The sequence below is a fragment of the Panthera tigris genome, chromosome D3 (genome assembly GCF_018350195.1).
Source record: "Panthera tigris isolate Pti1 chromosome D3, P.tigris_Pti1_mat1.1, whole genome shotgun sequence".
In the NCBI taxonomy this organism is placed as follows: domain Eukaryota; kingdom Metazoa; phylum Chordata; class Mammalia; order Carnivora; family Felidae; genus Panthera; species Panthera tigris.
The window spans coordinates 28,128,545-28,150,776 of NC_056671.1; the positions used below are offsets into that span (position 1 = coordinate 28,128,545).

At 49.0% G+C, this 22,232-nt stretch overlaps 2 protein-coding genes and 1 long non-coding RNA gene across 5 annotated transcripts in view; 2 read left to right on the forward strand and 1 right to left on the reverse strand.

The window, feature by feature from the left end:
• Nucleotides 1–370: 370 nt before the first annotated feature.
• LOC122232757 lies at nt 371–868 on the forward strand. The gene is made up of 2 exons (XR_006210150.1): nt 371–483; nt 596–868. It is a non-coding gene; the product is annotated as an uncharacterized LOC122232757 (long non-coding RNA).
• On the reverse strand, nt 767–21,205 carry COMT (catechol-O-methyltransferase). Its single transcript, XM_042962927.1, has 5 exons — nt 21,135–21,205; nt 6,479–6,758; nt 5,518–5,711; nt 5,028–5,159; nt 767–1,595 (listed from the first exon to the last, which is right to left on the reverse strand). The coding sequence occupies exons 2-5, from the start codon at nt 6,756–6,758 to the stop codon at nt 1,395–1,397; spliced, it is 807 nt and encodes a 268-aa protein (XP_042818861.1). The 5' UTR covers nt 21,135–21,205; the 3' UTR covers nt 767–1,394.
• The window catches only part of TXNRD2 (thioredoxin reductase 2), a 51,677-nt gene continuing 50,598 nt past the window's right edge, over nt 21,154–22,232 (forward strand). For all 3 annotated transcript variants that reach the window (XM_042962920.1, XM_042962924.1, XM_042962921.1), the window contains exon 1: nt 21,154–21,356. In XM_042962920.1, the coding sequence (XP_042818854.1) occupies nt 21,248–21,356 (109 nt within the window). In that variant the 5' untranslated portion in view covers nt 21,154–21,247. The remainder of the gene's footprint in view (nt 21,357–22,232) is intronic.

Consider the following 22,232-nt stretch of genomic DNA (forward strand, 5'->3'; position numbering starts at 1 on the left):
AGGGTGGTGTCCTGGCCAGAGGTTCGTCTACATGCAGGTGGGCTCAGCCAGGATGGGGTGAGGGGGGTGGGGTGGGTAGGGGAATCCCTAAGGAGCCTCTGAGGGAGCCAGAGGGCCAGGGTTGGTTTAGGCAGCTGTGGATTTAGAGAGATGCAAACTAATTCTACTTCATTACTTGCTAGCTGGGCAATCTATAAATGCCAGAGTTGGTCTGAGCCCACTCTTCCATAAACAAGGCCAGGAAGGACTGGGCAAGTTGCTTCTACTCACTGCCACCCAGGGACCCCAAGGGGCCAGGTGCCAGAGACTGCACCCTGCACTGTGGTGGGGCCCCATGTCTACCTTTCCCTAGTATCTGCTTGGTCAGAAATGGACACAGAGGCTGACCAAGTGCCCTGTTCCAGTTTCCCGGGACAGTCTCCAGACGGGGGCTCACCCAGTCACCAGATGGGGGCTACGGACATTCCTATGGGGATGCAACAGGTACCCTCAGCCTGGCCAAGTGCCCTGTTCCAGTTTCCCGGGACAGTCTCCAGATGGGGGCTCACCCAGTCACCAGATGGGGGCTACGGACATTCCTATGGGGATGCAACAGGTACCCTCAGCCCGGCCACATGAGCCCCCAGGCCAGCATTAGCATCTAATGAAGGGGAACACTGGGTGTGGTGCCAGAGTTGATGGCACCACAGGAGAGAAGGAGCAGGGCAGCAGTTAAAAAGAAGCACTAAGTTGATCTCTTTTATTTAAATATTTAGATTTTTAATTTCTTTTTTAGCATCTTTTAAATGTGATACTGGCATATAGGATTATTAACACTGAGCTGATGTTAGTAAAGTTGTGTTTCATTCTTTACAAGAAGGTGAAAGAATGCAGGAATCACAAGTGGATAGTTGTTGGGCACAGTGCCATCACTGAGGCATTGCTGCCACCTGGTGATGGCAAACCTGAAGGACAGACTGAGTGCACAGCCCAACAGTTTCCAAATGTTCCCAACTCCGCCCCCCCCCCCCCCCCCCTGCCACTTCCAATGTCTGCTGAATATGTTAGTGCCTGAGGACCTGTCGATGTAAGAAACCTAATTGATCGAAAATGCTGGTGGGAGTGAGTGACACCATCACAGGCACCACCTGTTCTGATTGGTATTTACAAACGTACTTTCCAGATGTATTGCAGTGATTGTGCATGGTAAGCTGGCTGCACTTAGGGTGGACCAGTGGTGACAGCCCAGAGTCGCCGTGCAGAGGGTCCAGTGTAGGCAGGCTTTGGCCTCACAAGCCTCAAGTGTGCTACATTGAGGACAGACCCCAGAACTGCAAAAGCAGGGTTGGCGGGAGTGCATCTGTTGTGCTTTTCATAACCAGGCTTGGCAAGGGAGCCTGGAGCAGGGTGGGTGGTCAAGGCTGTGCTGGGCCATCCTGGCCCATGTAGACAGCCTTCTCGAGGCCATCCACTGCTGTCGAGTACTCCAGGTACGAGGTGAAGTGTGTGCACTCAAAGCGGCTGCTGTTGCGCACATATGCCAGGAATTCTGGTGTTCCTGGGCAGATGACGTTGTCGGCCAGCAACACTGTCCCCTTCCGTAGCAGGCCACACTCCTGCAGGGGACAGATGGTGGGAAGGGGTGAGGGTGACAGGTGCCCATTAAACCAACCACAAATGGGGAGGTTAGGTGCTCTTGGCCAGGTGGAGGCTCCACACACTGGCCTCTGTCTGGCCTGGAGTCAGCTCCTGGCATGAGGGTCTCCCCACTGCCTTCCATCTCCTCCCTGGCAGCAGCCACTCCAAGAAAGGGCTGTGCTGAGCACAAATCCTGCCTCCAGAATGTGGCTCTGTGAGGGCGAATCTTTTGCTCTTTGTTAGGTCCTGCATCCACAGCCCCTAAAACAACATGTGGCACGCACAGTGGCTAATAATGCTAGCTGGATGAGTAAATGGAGGAGACAGTGGAGCCAGGATTCAGGCCACAGGACTGATTCAAGGCTAGTGGGGCCCTCAGTCACCCAGTGCCAGGAACACATGGTTCTTCCAGGTGAGATGCCTGGTGCCCAGCGCACGGGCTGCTGTGCACTGTCACTGGAGGTCCTAACGCCTGACGAGGGTGACCCTGGAGGGATGGGGGTGGAGGCAGGGCAGACATCCCCACCAAGAAGCCTGCCCCTTGGGGGTTTGCCCTGGACATCCCCAAACTCTGGCATTTAAACACCCTATCTCTACCAATGCCTGGGCCTGGGCTCTACAGAAGGAAGAAGCAGCAGCTGGACCCAGCCAGGATGGTGAGCTGGGGGTGGAGCTGCCTAGAATATAGGAAACAATAGAAAAAAACTTTGAGAGGAAATGGTTGCCTGTGGAAGAGGGTCAGACCAGGGCAATGGGTCACACCAGTTGCCTTGTCCTAGATTTAACTTTGGAAGCATGGAGCTTCTTTTTCACACGATCATAAAATTAAAAAAAAAAAAAAAAAAGCAATGCCAAACATCAGAAGCAAAATCAAAGTGACCCCAGGAGTGTCTCAAATTGCCAGCAGGACCACACATAATGGGCATCTCTAAGTGATTTTAAAACATGGGGATTTAACTCTGTACCCCTCCAGGGATGTGCCCTAGGACAGAGTCTTACAAGGGTCTCAGTTCTGGTGGTGACCACAGTCACTTTCAGCCTGTGGGCTGTGGGGGAAGCCAAGGGTCCTCTGGCCAGAGTGGAAAACACAGCTGTGAGGTCAGTGAGGCTAGGGACAATCCATGAGCCAGAATTTAAACAGAAAGTACCACTGTGAAGCATGGGGCGTTTTCTCTTCTAAAAAGAAAACTCCCTAGCAATCTTGGCCAGAAAAACCTATAACAGCTATCCGGGAGAAGGCACCCCGGCCCAGGCCCTAGAAGGGGAGCTGAGGTCTCCAGCGGGAAATGGACAAGGTGAGCCAGGAGTAGGGCTCTGAGCCTCATATGTGGGGTCGAGCTGCTCGGGAGCTGACTTCAGTAGGCACTGCTGGCCCCAGCTGGGACAAGTCATCAGACACTAAAAACCGAGCTGACCATGAAAGAAGGAATGAAAGGAAGAAGCTTTGGACGTGTTTGGAGGGTGCTGGGGCCTACCCATCCTTGAAGAAACTGGTCAGAAGGGAGAGAATGGCAGCACTTACCCCACCTTTCACCACATATCACGCCTCCTGATGGAGGACACAGACCCCCTGGAGAAGCCCACCCCGTCTGAGCAAACCTGAGCAAAACTGCTGGGAGGAAACAGCCCTCAGAGGACCAGGTAGCCTGTACTTGAGGTGCTTTTAAACTCTGTGGTTCCTTTTCCACTGGGTGTGTGCCAGGCTTAGTGACTGTCTTATAACAAAGAGAAGGAGGCAGCAGTGGCAGTGTATGCCTTCAGAGACGGTTATACAAGGCATGATGGCTCCCTTATTGCTCCTTCCGTCTCTGTCACCCATTCCTGGCTGTGGGGAAAGCCAGCCGCCATGTTGTGAGGACACTCAAGCTGCCCTGTGGAGAGCCCGTGTGACATGGCAGTGGGGCCTCCTCAGAGCAGCCAGCAGCCCCAGGCTGACCCAGCATAAACCAAGGGCCCGCAGAGCCCAGCTGCAGGGCTTCAGAATGTGTGTTTAAAAAAGTAGTCATTCCCAATTCATGACTTCTTTTCTTTTGAGATAATTACCAGCTTTGAACAAGCAGCACTGAGAAAACTATTAGTTTCCTAGTTTCTAAATGGCAATATTTGCTACTTTTCTATAAATGCAGGCCCTTGTAATTATCACATACACCAAAGCTGCTGAAATCCCTTCCCCAATCCCTGTGCAGGCCCAGCTGGGTTGGCTGCCTGGCCTCTGCCCTCCACACCAGATTTCCAGGTTCACACCCCTGGCCTGGAGCTGGGCCTCCACCAGGCAGCTGTGGGGAGCTGTGCTCCCCACAGCTGCCTGGTTCCTGGGCCTTGGGTCTTCTTGACATCCCTCCACTGACCACCTATCTCAGCCAATGCAGGTGACCGGTCCAACTTCTAGCCCATGGATCCCCTCCCCACTCTCAGCCCTTCCCTGAGGTTTCCAGGTCTCTGCACCACCCTCTCTATAGCCATCTCTCCCCACTATCCCCAACAGGGATCTTTCCTGAGGATAGATCTAACCTTGTTCTCACCTGCTTAAAGCCCCTCATGTCCCCACCCTGTGTGGCATTCAGGGCCCTCCACAGATGGCTCTGGCCCACATTCCCAGAACATCCTGTGCCCTCATAGCCCCCAGGCCAGGGCTGGTTCCTTCCTGCTGCATCCAGGCACCTGGCCTTCCATGCCTGCTCCAGAACCACTCACTGTGTGCAAGGTCCTGCCCAGCCTTCAGCCGTGGCTCCAATGGCCATGCATACCATGCTCATGGCCTCTCTTCCCTGGGCCGAGTGACCAGCCCCTGTGCGAGCTGAGATGGGTTAGCATGACACAGACAACATGGGACCCTTCCATGCTGGCCTCCAGGTGGGGAGGCCGTGGTGGGGCAAAACCTCCCCAGTTCTCAGTGGAGGGCCAAGTAGCCACTAAGTGTGATCTTGACTGCCCAGTTGGGACAGACAAGGTAGCGGTCATCAATATTAAGCTTCGTGGGTCAGCTCATTAACAGCCCATCCAGGGTTCTACCTGGGGATGAGGCAGCCTCCCTAGTCACCACTTTGGGGCTGGCCAAGCAGCAGCGTTAAGGGCTGGTATGGGATGGGGTATGAGGATGGTGAGATAGGGGTGCAGGGGGATGCACAATAAGCAGCCTTTGGGGAAAATGGGCAGGAGATGCCCTGTTAGTGTTCGCCCCTCCCTGCCGCCCCTGCACAGGCTACCTAGCGGGCCTAGCCGAGCCTTTTTGCCCAGAACCACCTTCCTCCCATCTCCACACCACCCCTGGGGCTTCCTCTGGCCCTCCATGCTCCGTGACCTCAGGTGGGCCTGCCCAAATCACCTGTGCCACCAGGGCCACCTGGGGCGGCCCCTGCACCAGCCACCAACACTGAGGCCCATGTGAACCAGGTGGGTGCAGAGCTCACCTCCAGGAGAAGAGTGTCTGGCAGGTATCGGTCCTTCCAGTGGTCAAGGAAGACCATGTCTAGCATGTCCACATCGTATTTCTTCTTTAGCTGGGGGATGATGTCCTGGGATGGCCCGGCCACAACGGTTACCTGGAACGGCACTCTGTTGGTGTCCACACCCAAATGGGACAGGCTACCCTTCCTGGACACTCAAATGTCCTTACCAGTCTTCTCTGGGGTTCTGGGGAGATAAGTCTCCACTCTACCCCCTTCCCTCCAAGGACAGCCTGGGAGTTTCCTGCTCTGTGGAGTGGGGTGGCAAGACCTCCCTCACAGAGCTGCTGGGGGTTCCGTGAAGCCTGGCCTAGGAGGTGCCATGAGGCCAGGCACAACAGGATAAATGTGGCCTTGAACTGCATTGGGGCGACCCAAACCTTTCCCCTCCCCCCTTGCACCTGACCCCTGGTGTCTCAGTGTCTACATTTATCACCCTGGGGCAGCAACACACCCTGTCCTGCAGGCCTGCAAAGTCCAGCATCTGCTGGGTGATGGCGGCGTAGTCAGGGTTGAGCTCAATGGTGAGCAGTCGGGCCCCGGGCTCCAGCAGGCGGGCCATGCGCACGGCTGAGTAGCCGCAGTAGGCCCCCAGCTCTAGCAGCACCGATGGGCGCTGCTCCCGCACCACTGCATCCAAGATCTGGCCTGCGGGGCAGATGAGAGGGTGAGCACGGGCAGAGGGAAGTGACCCACTCCTGGTCTTGGACCTGCTCATTCCAAACTGAGCATCAGTCCCTACAGATGCCTGCCTCCCCTGTTCCCCTTGTCCCACTAAACACACTCTCCAAACTCCCAGGGTCCCTCAGGCCTCTGGGTCTCAGCACACTCTGGTCCCTCTCTTTCAGATGATTCTTGGCTGACCCCAACTCGTCCTAAACGAGAGCTGCCCTCTGTAGAAGCCCTCACCCCACCCTGCCCATGAGGGCCCAACTCCCAGGAGTGCAGCACAGCACATGCCTGTGCCCCAGGCTGGAGTCCAAAGGTCAGGAGGGGGCCCTGGTGCCTGCGCTGGGCAGAGTCCAAGGAGCTCTGTACACCCTCATGACCAGCAGGGACAGCCAGGAACCCACTGCCTGCCTTGCACCCTCACCCAGCTCCATCAAACGGCATGCCAGTGCCAGGCCTACCACCAACTCGTAGGTGAGTAGGTATGGGGCAAGGAAGGGTCCCAGGCAGTTTATCAAATGTCCCTCCTTCCCCACGAGGACAGCGATGTGGGTGTTGGGGTCTCTGCACAGCCTTTGCCCCTGGCTGAGGAAGGTGGGTGATCAGCTCCAGCCTCCAGGCTCCAGACAAGCCCCTACCCCAGCATCCAGAAACAGGGTGATAACAGGCCTCTCCTTTACAGGCTGTGCTGCTCCATCGGGGATCTCTATTCCCAGGCCCGCTACCTGCAGGCTGGGCTTGCCTACCTTTCTTGTCACCCACATTCATAGCCCACTCCTTCTGTAAACAGTAGGTATCGATGGCCTCCAGCACACTTTGTGGGTCCCCGGCCACCGCATGCTGCAGCACATGACGCAGGATGCGCTGCTCCTTGGTGTCGCCCATGAACAGGTTGTAGAGGGGCTGCAGGACGAACTCATTCCAGCAGATAAGGAGAAAGCCCGAGTAGGAGTGGCACAGCAGTAGCACCAGCAGCACCAGGCCCAATGAGAAGGCTGCCAACAGCAGGGGTGGGGACTCCAGCATCTGAGAAGGGGTAGGGATAGGATGGAGTGAGAAAGAGGGGGGAGAAGGGGCAGGGCAGAGAGCCAGGCGGGAGGCAGCGGGCTTCAGTGCCTTGTGGCTAGCCTGGAAGCCCTGCAGCCAGCTCTGCAGCTCAAACCACCCTGGCGTTAACTGCAGACCTGCCCCTCCTGGCTTCCTCACACTCTCCTCAGTTTGGGGGTGCTGCCAATGCTGATGGGAGCCCAGGGTTCAAGAAGCTAGCTATGAGTCCCAGTTGCCTGGCTCATCTCAACATCAGGGGAATGCAGACCTTTCTGCCCCCAAACAGCTTCCTGCCCCCAGGGCTGTGCCATCAGGTGCACAGAGTAGGTATGTCTGGCTGTCCTGCCTGGGGACCTGCTGATCACAGCTCTCCTCCCTGGGTGCTTTCCCAGACAGCCTGGGTCAGCTGCTGCTCTGACAGAGGTGGGCACAGGGGAGGCTCTGTCCTGTGTGCAGCCCCCTTGGGTGCTCCAGGAACAGTCCAGGAGGTTTGTGTGGCCCTTTAAGTGAGTTCTCAGGTAAGAACACAGGCGGTCCCCAGGCCAGGCACTCAGGGCATAGACTCACTCACCACTTCCCTCAGGGATGGCCACACGTCATGTGTCTGTCCCAGAATGAAGGCCAGTCCTGCCTCCTATACCATAGGTAAGCGAGACATGCCAGCTCTATCAGACAACTAACGACAAGTGTGGCACAACCTCCCCTGGCAAGCCACCCTTTAGGCAGGTAGCTCGGAACCCAGTCAGGTGGGGCCCTGGAGATACAGACAAGGCTGAGCCACTCAGCCCTGGGTTCCTCATTAGCACAGAGCAGAGTTCAAGATATTCAGGGTAGATGCTGAGATTTCAGGCTAGACCCCTTATAAAATGGTTAAGGACAAAATAAAGAGGAACACGGAAGCCTCTGTTGGGGCCCATGGTTGCCACAGATTATTCACAGGAAAGGCTTGCTGAACCACAGCCACCACCATACAGGACTCTGCACTCCCAGAAGCTCCCATTTGGAAAGGCACATCAGGGAGAGCAGGCAGACTGAGGGCCTCAGTGGGAAGAGTACTTTGAGGACCGTTGAGGGCTCCAAACCCCCACACCTTGGACCATGAGGAGACAGTGGTGGCTTGGAGAACAGGGCAGAGGATGAACAGGAAGCTGAGACTCTGCCCCAGGTGAGTGTAGACACCCAGATGCCGGTGGTATAGGCCATGTGGCCTATTTACACAAGGCAGAGTGGATGTATTCGCAACAGGTCGGAGTATGCACATGCAGTGGCCCCGGTTCCTTGGCCCACACTTGCTCTTCTGCTCCCAGTGCTACCCTGACCTTCAGAGTCACTCTCATAGCCGGCTCCTGCCCTCCATGCCGATTGAGGGGTCTGTGTGCTCCTTCTCTGAGCTCAGCAGCAAGACAGATAACATTTGTGCAGAATTCGTTTGCCTTTAGATAAACACCAACAGAAACTGTAGCCTAAAAATGACCAGGGTCCAGATATCTGGGCCCCTTCCCAAAGGCCAGCCCTGCCCACCAGGGCAGCACTTCACTTTTCCATCCTCTGAGAGCAAAAGGCCCCAAAGAGGTAGTGAGATGTCCCCTGCAGTGTCACCCGGCCAGGAACACCAGGGAGAGTCTCCCTGGTCCTCATCAGCACTGCCCTGCAAGTTATGACAGGATGTGCATCTGTCCCTTATGAAAAGCAGGAGAAATGAATGAACCACTTTGCTTAAGCCATATTTCCCCAGGAAAATAACTATAAATTTGGAAATGACATAGAAGACCAAGAGTGAGTTACAAAGAACACATACAAATCAATGAGAAAAAGATGATCCAAAGAGAAAAAGGGGCCAAGAGGGCAAATACACAGATTACACCAGAAGGCCCAAAGTCCAGAGCAGGTATGGCAAGTCTTGGCACCACAGTGGGGTGCCCCTGCCTGCGGTGTGCCCTGGGTCCCACCATGCCAGAAAGTGTGAATCGGGTATTCTGTCTGCCATAGCTCCAGGGGCCACCCTGGGAAAGGGCTCCCGCAGGGCAGCATGCACCATAACCCAGGAGGCAGATGAGCGGACACAGGGTGGGGGGTGGGTACAGTGGATAAGGGCAGAGTTTCTATTTTCTAGGGGACAGATGACAGGGAACGATGAGGGGAGGCCCATGGAGCCTGAAGGAGCCAGAACTTTCCACTGCTCAGGATTTCCTAACCACACATCTGTGTTTGTTAGCATTACTATTAATACCCATAGTAGTGTTTGGGTGATGATATAATGTGTCATGTTGTTTTATTCTCTGTATTTAAAAAAATATCCAATAAAGGTTGGAAATATATATCAAAAATAAGAAGTAATATTCCACTTAAATAATCAATTACTTGCTGGACCCTGGAGTCATAAACTATAAATTTCAATCTCCATAATACTTGAATTCTGTTAAAAATTTGGCTTTTAGGGGCGCCTGGGTGGCTCAGTAGGTTAAGCATCCGACTTCAGCTCAGGTCACGATCTCACGGTCCGTGAGTTCGAGCCCCGCGTCGGGCCCTGGGCTGATGGCTCAGAGCCTGGAGCCTGCTTTGGATTCTGTGTCTCCCTCTCTCTCTGCCCCTCCCCTGTTCATGCTCTGTCTCTCTCTGTCTCAAAAATAAATAAACGTTAAAAAAAAATTTTTTTTTTTTAATTTGGCTTTTAAGTCTCTAATCTCTAGGTCTGTCTGTTCATAACTTTGCACAGCACTGTGTTCCTTAGGGCTGACAGGAGGGCACAGGGAGGGGCCACACCTGAAGGGAGGCTCGGCTTTGACCTTGAGACCTGGTTACCTAACAGACATGCAGACAGAAAGCACAATGATGGGACTTTAAACCACCACAAGGGGAGGAGGGATCATCAGGAGGATAAAGGAAACTCAACCCTGGCCAAAAGGCCAGGGTATGGAAGCCAAATGGCATGCTCAGATCCTCTCTGTTTTATGTATGTTCAGACAGGCCATAAGGTAAGTTTTGAAGTGGCTCACTGAGCACAGTTTCATACATGCTTTCTTGACTACATTGAGGGTTGGAGGCAAAACTTCAATGCAGGATCCTGGGATTCCTATCTCTCATGGCTGTTGACCTCAGGGCAGTGGTGGGCAAAGAAAAGCTGCTCATGGGCTTCAGTGTTTCACTGAAGAAGCTTTATAAGGCCTCCACAGATGATACATTTAGTATCATGAGGGCATGAAAGAAATGAAGACATAAATTAACAAAAATACATCCCATGTTCATGGACTGCAAGATTTGGTATTGTTAAGATGTCAATACCACCCAAAGTCATCTACAGATACAATGCAATTCCTATCAAAATTCCAATGGCATTTTTCGCAAGAATAGAAAAATCCATTTGAAAGATCATTTGGAATCTGAATAGCCAAAACAATTGTGAGAAAGAATAAAGTTGGAGGACTCATACTTCCTAATTTCAAACTTATTACAGAGCTATGGTAATTAAGGCAGTGTGGTACTAGCACAAGATAAACATATAGACTGACAGAACAGAACTGAGGCCAGAAACAGACACTCATATCTATAATCAAATTATTTCCTTCTTTCCTTAACTTCCCTTCCCTTCCCTTCCCTTCCCTTCCCTTCCCTTCCCTTCCCTTTCCATTCCTTTCCTTTGTAAGAGAGAGCAAGAGCATGAGTTGGGGAGGGGCGGGGGGGGGGGGGAGAGAGAATCTTAAGCAGACTTCAGGCCTAGCACAGAGGCCGATGAAGGGATCAATCTCACAACTGAAAGATCATGACCTTAGTTGAAATCAAGAGTTGGAAGCATAACTGATTGAGCCACTCAGGTGCCATGATCAAATGATTTGGTAACAAGAGTGCCAGGATCACTCAATGGGAAAGAACAGTCTTTCTAACAAATGGTTCTGGGACAAGTAAATTCCCCTACAAAAGAATGAAGTTGGACTCTTACCACACACCACATACAAAAATTAACTGAAAATCAATCAAAGACTTGACTTTCAGAGCTAAAACTATAAAAGTCTTAGAAGAAAATATAGGAGTAAATCTTCATGACCGTGGATTTGGCAATGGATTCTTAGATATGGCTTCAAAAACACAGGTAACAAAAGAAAAAAAATTGAATTTCATTAAACTTAAAAGCATCAAAGGACACTATCAAGAGAACCAAAGGACAACCCATAGAATGGGAGGAAATATTTGCAAATCATGAATTCCTACAATGCAACAACAAAAAGACAACCCAATTAGAAAATGGACAAAGGTCTTGAATAGACATTTCTCCAAAGATCCACAAATGACCAGTAAGCATATGGAAAGATACCCAACATCATTATTCATGGCAATGCAAATTGAAACCACATGAGATACTACTTCATACTACCCATTGGGATGGCTATTTTCTTTTCTATTGTTTTTTATCTTTTTTTTTTAAGTTTATTTATTTACTTGGGGAAAGAGACAGAATGTGCACACACAAGCGGGAGAGGGGCAGAGAGGAGAGACAGCATCTCAAGTAGGCTCTGTGCCATCAGCGCTGAGCCCGAAACAAGGCTTGAACTCATGAACTGTGAGATCATGATCTGAGCTGCGATCAAGAGTCAGACACTTAACCGACTGTGCCAATCTGGCACCCCAGGATAGCTATTTAAAAAAAAAAAATTCTTCTTCTTTTTTTTTTTTTTTAAACGGAAAATAGCAGGAGCACCTCGGTGGTTCAGTCAGTTAAGCGTCCGACTCTTGATTTCAGCTCAGGTCATGATCTCATGGTCCTGGGATTGAGCCCTGTGTCAGGCTCTGCGCTGAGTGTGGAGTCTGCTTAGGATTCTCTCTCTCCCTCCCCCTGCTCCTCTCCCACTTGCGTGTGCTCTCTCACTCTCCCCCTAAAAATATATACATATGGGGGCGCCTGGGTGGCTCAGTCAGTTAAGCGTCTGACTTCGGCTCAGGTCATGATCTCACAGTCCGTGAGTTTGAGCCCTGTGTCAGGCTCTGTGCTGACAGCTCAGAGCCTGGGGCCAGCTTTGGATACCGTGTACCCCCCTCTCTCTGCCCCTTCCCCACTCATGCTCTGTCTCACTCTGTCTCTCAAAACTAAATAAATGTTAAAAAAAATTTTTTTAAAGATATGTGTGTGTGTGTGTGTTTGTGTGTGTAAAATAACAAACGTTGGTGAGGATGTGGGAAAACTGGAACACTTGTGCACTGCTGACAGCAATGTAAAATGGTGCAGCTGCTGTGGAAAACAGTTTGGTGGCTCCTCAAAAAGTTAAATATAGAATTACCATATGACCACCTATTCAACTCCTGGGTACATACGCAAAAGAACCGAAAGCAGGGACTTGAACCGATATTTGCATACCAATATTCATAGAGGCATTATTCAAAACAGCCCATCTATCAACAGACGAATGGATAAGCAAAATGTGGTGTGTCCGTACAATGGATTAGTACTTCGTCACTAAAATGAATGAGACAATGATTCATGCTGCTACATGGATGGATGAACCTCGGAAGACATCATGCTATGTAAAAAAAAAAGACAGAAAAGGGTAGACACTGTATGATTCCACTTCATGAAATAAGTAGAAAAAGCAAATCCATAGAGACAGAAAGTAGAATAGAAGCTGCTGGGGGCTGGGGGGGGGGGAGGGGGAGGGGGAAATGTTGAATGAGTAAAGGGTTTGTGTTTTGGGGGGATGAAAAAGCTCTGGAAATGGTGACGATGGGTACACAAGATGAATGTAGTTAATACCGCTGAATTGTATAACTGTAGCATTGAAAAGGTTAAAATGGCAAATTTTGACTTCTGTATGTTTTACTACAGTCCAAAGAAAACAGTGGAAGACAAAACCGGCAACCCTGTTTGTGGCCCTCCCTGTTCCAAAAAAGGAATAGGGACGTGCCATTCCCCAGTAAGGAAGCAAGATCCAGAGAAACAACTGTTGCTCTCATCTCCCTGGGGCACCCAGGCACTCAGGAGTCTGTCTCCACCCTCCAGCTGTCTGCCCCCGGGGGGGGGGGGCGGGGGGGAGTGTAGCGGGTGGGGAGCTGCATAGACACCAGGGAGGGACGCCTGCCTCTACACTCGGGGTCCTTGGAGGCCGGGGAAGGGGCCTTCCTATCACACCAGAGTCCGCTTGCCCTGTGTACTTCCTTCCAACGGGCCCACAGTGTATATGCAGCGTCCCTCTCTTAGACCTCTTTCCCCAGATGTCAAAAATAACACCCACCCCCCAACCTTCCTTATTATGGCCAAGCCACACTTGGCCACTTGCCGCAAGGCCAGCCCTACAGGACAGAGCCCAAGATCCCGTTCTGCCTGGGAACTGGGGAAGCTCTGGCAGCTCATGGGCACTATCAGCAAGCCCCAGCAACTGTGTGGTTTCAGCCCTGCCCCTGGGTGCAAGCTGAACACGGACTCCCCATTTCACTCTTCAAAGGTTGGACGGCAGCACCCACAGGGACCTTTGTCCCATCTCTGGTCTGCTGCTCACTGCTCACTAGTCTGGTAGCGATTCGGACTCCTGATCCAGTGCTCCCAACAAATGTCCATTACAGCAGTGAGGACAGGTTTTGATTCTATGATTCTGAATATACTCTGGAGGGTGGGTGGGAGGAGCTTCCAGAAGGTAGCTCCTGGGCTGGAAGTCCTTCCTGGCTTCTGGGGAGACCTTTTTGTCTCTCTGGTTGATCCTGCTCCTCCTATAGGAGCTTCTCAGTAGATTGAAACCCCCTTCTTCTTCTTCTTTTTTTTTTTTAACGTTATTTATTTATTTTGAGAGAGACAGCACGCACGTGAGCAGAGGGAGGGGCAGAGAGGAGGAGAGAATCCCAAGCAGGCTCTGCTGACAGCGCAGAGCCCGATGTGGGGCAAACCATGAGATTATGACCTGAGCCGAAATCAAGAGTCGGGACGCTTAACTGACTGAGCCACCCAGGTGCCCCCTGAAACCCCCTTCTTGCACCCCTGCTGACAATATGCCACCATGGTGCTAATTCTGTCTGCTTCCTTTCCTGTTGGCATGACTTTACTAAGGATAATTTGGAACTTCAATGGCTTCCGTGGGAAACTGCTGATCTCCCCTAGTGGCTCCTCTGAGACCTCTCCCTTCCATCCACTCTTCTCCTCCTTCCTAGCTTACCACCTTTGCTCCCCCTCCAGCAACCTTACATCCTCTGATATGACCCCTGCAAGCCCCTCCCTCCTCCTCCCAGTCCACCCTGCCATACCTTCCTCTTCCCTCCAGCCCCTCAGCTCCCATAGTCACTAGCATGTAGACCCCCTGCCCCACTGGGGGCTCTCAAAGGACTCAGGGCTTGCTGAGTAACTCACTGAGTAACTCACAGGGCTTGCTGAGTAACAAAGTAACTCACTGGGGTTGAAAAAAAAAAAAGCAAAATGGAAACAAACATTTAGTCCATGGCCTCCATAAGATTATATATCAGGGCAAAAAGATCTTAAAGGCCTCCTCCGTGAACACTGGTGAAAAGCTTTAGCCTTCCTATTGAACAGGTAACTAACCTGCTCTATCTGCCAGAAACATAAGGTCCAACTCTTATATAAACTAGTGAGTTTGGTATAATTGTATTTATGCCTGATGCATGGCTAAAAGTTTTAAATGAAAACCATGAGATCTCTATTTGAATCTGTATGTTTATGTATGTAAGTATGTATGTATGTCCATACATGTGTGTATGTATGTATGGTATTTCTCTACCTCCAGGTGATATTACCAAATTAATTTATAAAATCCCTTAAAGTAGTTCTATCCTAATTGGCTTAGAGAAAAATAAGTACTTACATAAACTAAATCTTCCCCAAAACTCTCAGAAATATAAGAACCAACTCAACTGTTTCTCAAGTTAACATAATTTGAGTAATCTATGACAGAAGACTGGCTTAATATTGTTGATTTAATGAAACAGGTGTATCTTTAGTGTTATCAATATTAAATGGATGCAAACATATATATTTTTTTAAGATTTTATTTTTAAGTAATCTCTATATGCAGCGTGGGGCTCGAACCCCCAACACCGAGATCAAGAGTCACCAACTGAGCCAGTCAGGTGTCTCACAAACATACATTTTTACTCCACTTGGTTTCGTAGTCAAATAAGCTAATATTCTATCTACTCAAAGTTTAGGATTGTACAAATGATAAATCTGATTTTCATCAAACTAAGTCCCTATTCTGACAAACTTTAACAATTATTGTGCTTTATAATATATCTGCCTAGGAGCACCTGGCTGACACATTTGGTAGAGCATGTGACTCTTGATCTTGGAGTCATGAGTTCAAGCCCCATGCTGGGGACAGAGATTGCTTAAAAAAAAAAAAAAAAAAAATATATATATATATATGTACATACATATATACAACATATGGCTAAAATTATATATATATATATATACGCACACACACATATATATGTACACACATGGCTAAGACGTTACTTTAAAAAATATATATATATAGCTAAAAAATATATATACATACACATACATATATATGTATCTGCCTAAAAACTGTCTCCAAAATCTTTCTGGTAATTTGTAACCTTAGAGTTTTGCCAAGTTAGGTTACATAATACATATTCTTTGACTATCTAAATAATTTTTACATAAGATAAAGTGCTGGAACATTCATTATTAATTATAGTTTAAGTTTTATACTCTTGACTTCTTGTTTTTATATGGTACAGAAGGCTAATGATATTTGGGTCCGTTAATAAGTCTGTTCTTCTTGCCACATTAAAAAAATTTGTACTATTCAGAGTATATACCTCTACAGATTACAAAATGGCATATTCATAAAATTTGTTAATCTGTTACAGAATACCAGTGTATGGCTGACAATTCACAATTATCTACTTCCTTTCTTTATCTATAAAATAAATGTTGCAAATGGCTAAAAATTGTAATCATTTTATGAAAATAAAACAACTACTAGAAACAATAAGAGTGAAGGGAAACAACTTGTAAACAAAGAATGTGAGAAAAATAGGATGTGTTTCACATGAAAAGTATGCAAAGAATGTATAATTTGTTTTTGTTAAGGAAAGAATAGTGATTTTGTCCTGGAGTTACATTTTCAAAAGGGGAAAGTATAGGACAAAAACCTGAATGGATATAGAAAGTTGTATAAAGTTTGTGGTAAAAGGAATTTTATGTTATGAGATCCAAGCTGGCTAAGATTAAATGGATTCATATATAATTTTTGAAATGAGCTTTACTATCAATAACATCCTCATGCAAAACTAGAGTTTGGTTTTCTTTCTGCTAAAACAACAAAACTTCTTGAATCACTGGTCTGCTTTTAATGAGAAATTGTAAAAGGCTTTTCTTTACCCTTTGAGTAATCTTTACCAATCTTTACCTTTTGAGGAAATAAAGATCCTCTATGTTATCAAAATAATTTCCTGTGTTTTGTGTTATTACCATGTTCTTGATTACTTAAGAGAACCTGGTCTTCTCACTATCCAAAGAGCCAAGTTTTGTTTTGGTTTTGTTTTTGTTTTTACAATCATGTTATCTCTAATATTTACTTTTCGATTCTTTTATTGACACTTTGGTTAAGTAAATAACCAAATATTGTTTCATAGTGACCTGGGATCCTATTTAGTCAAGCATGCAAACCTTTTGACATTTTTGACAACTCTACTTTCCCCAAATCAAATTCTAAGTGATCTTCTTGATTTCAAGCTCGCTTTGGGATTTCCTAGAGGGTCTCTGGAAGATCTCAAAGGATCTGTTCTTTCACCTTGTAAAAAAGACATGTTAAACTAATTAATTTTTTTTTTAATTTTTTTTAACATTTATTTATTTTTGAGACAGAGAGAGACAGAGCATGAACGAGGGAGGGGCAGAGAGAGAGGGAGACACGGAATCGGAAGCAGGCTCCAGGCTCTGAGCTCTGAGCCATCAGCCCAGAGCCCGACGCGGGGCTCGAATTCACGGACTGCGAGATGGTAACCTGAGTTGAAGTCAGATGCTTAACCGACTGAGCCACCCAGGCGCCCCAAACTAATTAATTTTAATTGACCTGTTGGATTTCCTGAAAGGCACTGTCAGATAAAACATGTGGCTCAACCTTCCAAAAATGATGTTTTTATGAATAGATGTTATTAATATAAGGATGTCAGAAATCATATAAAGTTCCTATAAATTTGCCAGCACCCTCAGAGACCAGGAAATGTCCTGGTATCATATTATCAGTCATAATTCCAGTTAATATGGTATGGATGTTATAGAAATGACCAAGTTTTATTATCAGTTGTGTTTTTTACTTATTTTATTTATTTATTTATTTATTTATTTATTTATTTAAAAAATTTTTTTAGAGAGGGGTACCTGGGTGGCTCAGTTGGTTAAGCATCTGACTTCAGCTCAGGTCATGATCTCATAGTTTGTGAGTTCAAGCCCCACATCAGGTTCTGTGCTGACAGCTCAGACAGAGCCTAGAGCCTGTTTCAGATTCTGTGTCTCCCTCTCTCTCTGCCCCTCCCCTGCTCATGCTCTGTCTCTCAAAAATAAACTTAAAAAAAAAAATTTTTTTTTTAAATTTTTTTAGAGGGTGGGCACGTGAGCAGGGGAGAGGAGCAATGGGAAGGAGAGAGAAAGAATCCCAAGGCTCAAGCCCTGGGATAATAGTCTGAGCAGAAATCAAGAGTTGGAAGCTCAACTGACTGAGCCACCCAGGTGCCCCAGTGGTGGTGTTTTTACAAGGGATTCTCATCATATCTTTAACCCCTGGCCATTTAAGTCTTTGTCACCCACAGATAGTTTTTGTTTCGCTCTGCTGCTTCTGCAAAAGCATTTGCAATCAGCTACAGGCCAGAGTGGTTTGTCTTCAACCAGAAGGGACTGTCTCCAAGATCCATGGTAAGGAATATGACAGGTACCTGGGGTACAGACTTCTGATGGCCTTGCTTCAGTAACTCTGAAATGTTATGGGACTGAGTAAGGCTTTCCAGAGCTCTAGTGGAGAAACTGATGGGCTCATGAAACTAACCAAGATCAAGCAGGACAAGAATTAACTACATGGAACAGAATAAACTGATAAAGGATGATTATAATTTTGTATGGCTTTAGTCTGGAATATTCTTGGCTCTTTAGTATTCTATTTTCCGGGTTCAAAAAAAAAACCACTTTTTTTTTTTAAGTGTATTTATTCCGAGAGAGAGAGAGAGAGAGAGAGAGATTGAGTGCATAGGTGCGTGTGCATGAGCAAGCAGGGGAGGGGTTGAAAGAGGGAGAGAGAGAGAGAATCCTAAGTAGGCTCTGCACAGTCTGCACCGAGCCCAACACAGGGCTGAAACTCACGAACTGTGAGATCATGACCTGAGCTGAAATCAAGAGTCATACACTTAACTGCCTGAAACACCCAGGTGCCCCTTCTTTTTTCTCTTAAGCTGCCCGTGAGTCGTAACACTCCAGCAAGTTAATAGTTTTGTAAACAAAACCAAAGCATTTATCTTTTTCTCCGTTTCTCCAAAAATTGGGAACTATTATTAAGTATTCTTATTTTCATGGCAATATAGTTATTTGCATAGATTCAGTAAGAACCTGTCCTCTTTGTGATAGGACATAACTTGAAAAGGCTGGTTATATAACCAAGGAATGTCATATTTGAAAATGACGCGTGGAATCAGACATGACCAGACAGTTTTGAGAAACTACAGTTGATTTTACAAGGAGGCAGTGCTTACAAAGCCCTCTTGAAAAAACCAGGCTGGTACTTGGCTTACATAAGATCCTAGCCTTACTCTCAAGGTGAGCAAGGAACATCCCTTCCTGGCAGACCCAGGAACCCTAAGGTATTTGGGGGACCTTGAGTAGAGAGGAACTCACCCAAATCTACAGGTGAACTGATAGTGAGTTCTTGTTTTGGCTTCCTAGCCTTGAAAGGCTTTTAAAATTCCAATCTGAGATTCCCCATAAAAATGTTCCACAAAGCAAACTTAACAAGGCCTATGTGGTCAATTGCCATTTTTGCTGCACTTATGTAAATAATCAGGCCAAATTTAACGAGACCAGAATGATTTTGTAAACAAAAATAATCTTTGTGTGATTATCTTTGATCAAAAAGGGAAGTGGCTGCAGAGGGAAATGTTATATCTCAATGGAAAAGAATAATACAAACTTGTGGGTTATCAGATTCTAATCCTGTTTATTGTGTTTGAGGTTTTACTATACTACCTATGAACTGAACTGCATTCTTCCATCTTACATATTTTGTCAGCCCTTACCCAACCCTCAGCTCTTCTAGATTCCTTCAGCATCTCACTACAATTCTCCAAATTGATGTTTCCAATTTTTCTCCCTTCCCTCCTGACTTGGCATCACTGAGAACTAAAACCTGACTGCCCAGACCCTTCCTGGGACTCCAGTTGTCCTGTTGCTGCCCTTTTTCCTCCAGGATCTGAAAAAGTCCCGCATGCTGAAGCATGAAGACAATTTGATATAACTCTCAAAGAGCTCATCACACAACAAATCATGTGTGCGCACCTTCATTCCTGGAGCTGCAGCTGCATGGGCCACTCAGAAGTCCATGGGAATTCCCACACCTTCCATGCTCTGCTTGGGGAAATAACCTTGACTGTGACACTGATGTCTATACTATATGACCATAAACACTCAAAACCGCAAACTGGGAAATCCACGGGATTTCCACAATGGTCCTCACTCTACAACCTAGAGATGTTAGGGGTCAATGTCTAAACTCTTCCCAACTGGCCATCTGTGGGACTCAAAAACCAGGTTTATGGTCAGCTCCAACCCTTAATCTTTGCTTTTCTTTCTGTTCCCATAGAAATGCCCCTCATTAAATGCGTGATCACTGGCACCATCCAGCAAGTATCCTCTACTAGCGAGTTCCAACAGATGGTTCAACAAAAGGTGATCAAATGGAAATGGGCTTATATTATTCAGCAGAAAGAACATCTCTTCTTTCCTTTAACAAGAGGGAGAGACCTGCCAAAGACTCTTTCCTTGACCAAACTCTATCCAGGCTCCTCTGAGCCTTCTTCTCAACTAGGCCTCAACCTTGGCCTACAAAGACTTGAACAAACACTAAATAGCATCTAACAGCTCAAAGTTGCATCCTTAGGATGACCTTAGCCCCCTTAAGGTGCATGCCAGAGAAAACTCCAGGCTTCCCAAAGAAGTGACTGTTCCAACAAACACCTGAGGATAGGGCTCCATCTCCAAGTCGCTGTGGGAGCTTTCATAAGCATGACTTAGCACATCCAAATGGGTGTTACACAGACCAGCTTCCTCTTCCCACTTTTCGTAACTTCTCACTTCCCTGACTCACTCCTGCCATCCCCCTCCCCCACTCACTCACTCTTCTTTCCAAAGGCCCAGTGCCTCTGAACAAATCTGAATGGAGCTCAGCTCTTTCCCCTACTGTGGGTAGTTACTGAATAAAATCTGTCCTTACTGCTGTAACTAGTGACCAGCTGTGTTCGTCTATGGCACTTCTCTCCTCACTAGGCCCGACACTGCTCCTCAGAGCACCTCTGGGAGTTGGGAGGCAGCAGGCAGTAGGCAGTCAGGGAAGCTCAGTCCCAGGCAATTGGTCAAGAAAAGTCCCTGACTTTAAAAACTGAAAGGCTGGTATAACAGGTCCATTCTGGAGTGACTTCCTCTTTCTCAACATTCTCACATGGGGATGGGGCCACACCACCCTCACCCAGCTCTTGCTGGAGTGTTGGGCTCCAGTCATTTCCTTTCCCTCATGGCAGCCATTTCCCTGAAAGGAAAAGCCTGGAGGTACCCCAGGGGTCAATCCATCAGGCCTCCAGGGGGAAACTTGTCACTGAGCTCCTCCAGGCCTTGACACCCACTCCCAAGTGTCTGATCCCAGCTCAAAGATCAAGTGTGACCTCTGCAAGCCCATCAAGTCAAAGCACCCCCCCCCCCGGGAGATACCCCATCTTGAGGTCTAGATCCCTATAGAAGGCCGGATCCCCTATCCTTGTCTAGAACCCTATCCCCAAGTCGGATCTTCCCGTTCCAACACAGATCTGCTACTCCCTCAACCCAGTCTGGTATCACAGCCCCTTCCGTCCAGAGATTCCCACCCAAGGTCGGATCCTTTCTCACAGGCATCCTAATTTCCCACCCCGCATCCGGAGTTCCTCACCCCAGGACAGACCCCAGATCAGATGCACCCCAGGTCCGGAGACCCCCCCCCCGCCCCCCACCGCAGATGAGGTCCGCCCCAGGTCGAAGAAGAGCCCCCCTCCCCACCCCAGATCAGATCCACTCCAGGTCCGGAGACCCCACCCACCCGGGTCAGATCTGTCCCGGGTCCTTAGAACCCCACCCAAGGCCGGATCCCCGCGGTCCGCCAGCTCACTCACTTCGCTTTCGGCGGCGGCGGCGGCGGCGGCGTCCTTGGCCAGGCGGACCCGCCCCGGGCCGGCGCAGGCAGCGCCGCGGACAGCCCCGGGCGCCCGAGAGGCCCCGCGTGGCTATGGCGGTGATGGCGATGGCGGCTGCGCTGCGGGGACCCAGCGGGCGCTTCCGGTGGCGGACACAGGCCACGGCGGGCGGGGTGCGGGGCTCGGCACGGGGCGCAGCAGGTAGGGCGGGGCGGGCTCTCTGCGCCGGGCGGGGGTCGTCCAGGAGGGGGGCGTCCTCCAGGGGTTGCCCACGTGGGGGTGTCCCCGCGAGCAGCATTCTGGGCTGGGACAGGAGTCTGCAGGCTTCCAGGCTCTCCAATCCCCCTTCCAGATGGGGAAACAGCTGCGGGACGCCGCTGGAGGTTCTGCTGGGTGAAATGATCTGTGCTTGCAGCCCCACCCCCAGCCAAGTATATAGTCCTGGTGATTATGGTGGTTGTGACTCACCTCCTGAGGTTACCAGGCGCCATCACCTGCACACCCCATTAGTCACACTTGGCCACCTCCTCCCTGAGTCCCTAGTGGCCACACACAGCAGGTGCTCAGTATTTGCACTGCTTAGAATCATTGACGGGAGACTTCCACACTGATGGGCTCACTGCTTACAGTGCTGTGCAGGTGCTCTGGGGAGGAGACAATCCCTGGCCAGTCCTCCTGGAGCCCCCAAGGATCATTAACCAAACCAGGTTATTAACCGTACACCAGGCATAGGGGATGGCCCCAGGCTCCAGAGTAGGGGCTGCGTGCTGGGGTTACAGGAGGGTTGGCACCCAGCCTGCAGGTCATGGTCCCCAGAGCAGGCCACAGTGCCATCACATCTGCCATGGTGGCATGGCCAGTCCCACATGTGGTGACATCTCCCCACCACATGCCTGCACAGTGACCGACTCCTAGACCTTGTCCCTGGATGACTCCCCATGGGGAACCAGCATTGAGGGGCCTGTGAAAAGAAGGGATGAGGCCTCCTTCAGAGGTGGTGGCTGTAGGAGGAAGAGCAGCAGGGTGCTTGGTGGAATGAAGCTGACAGCATGCGTAGATGGGCAAAGTTGTGTGGCC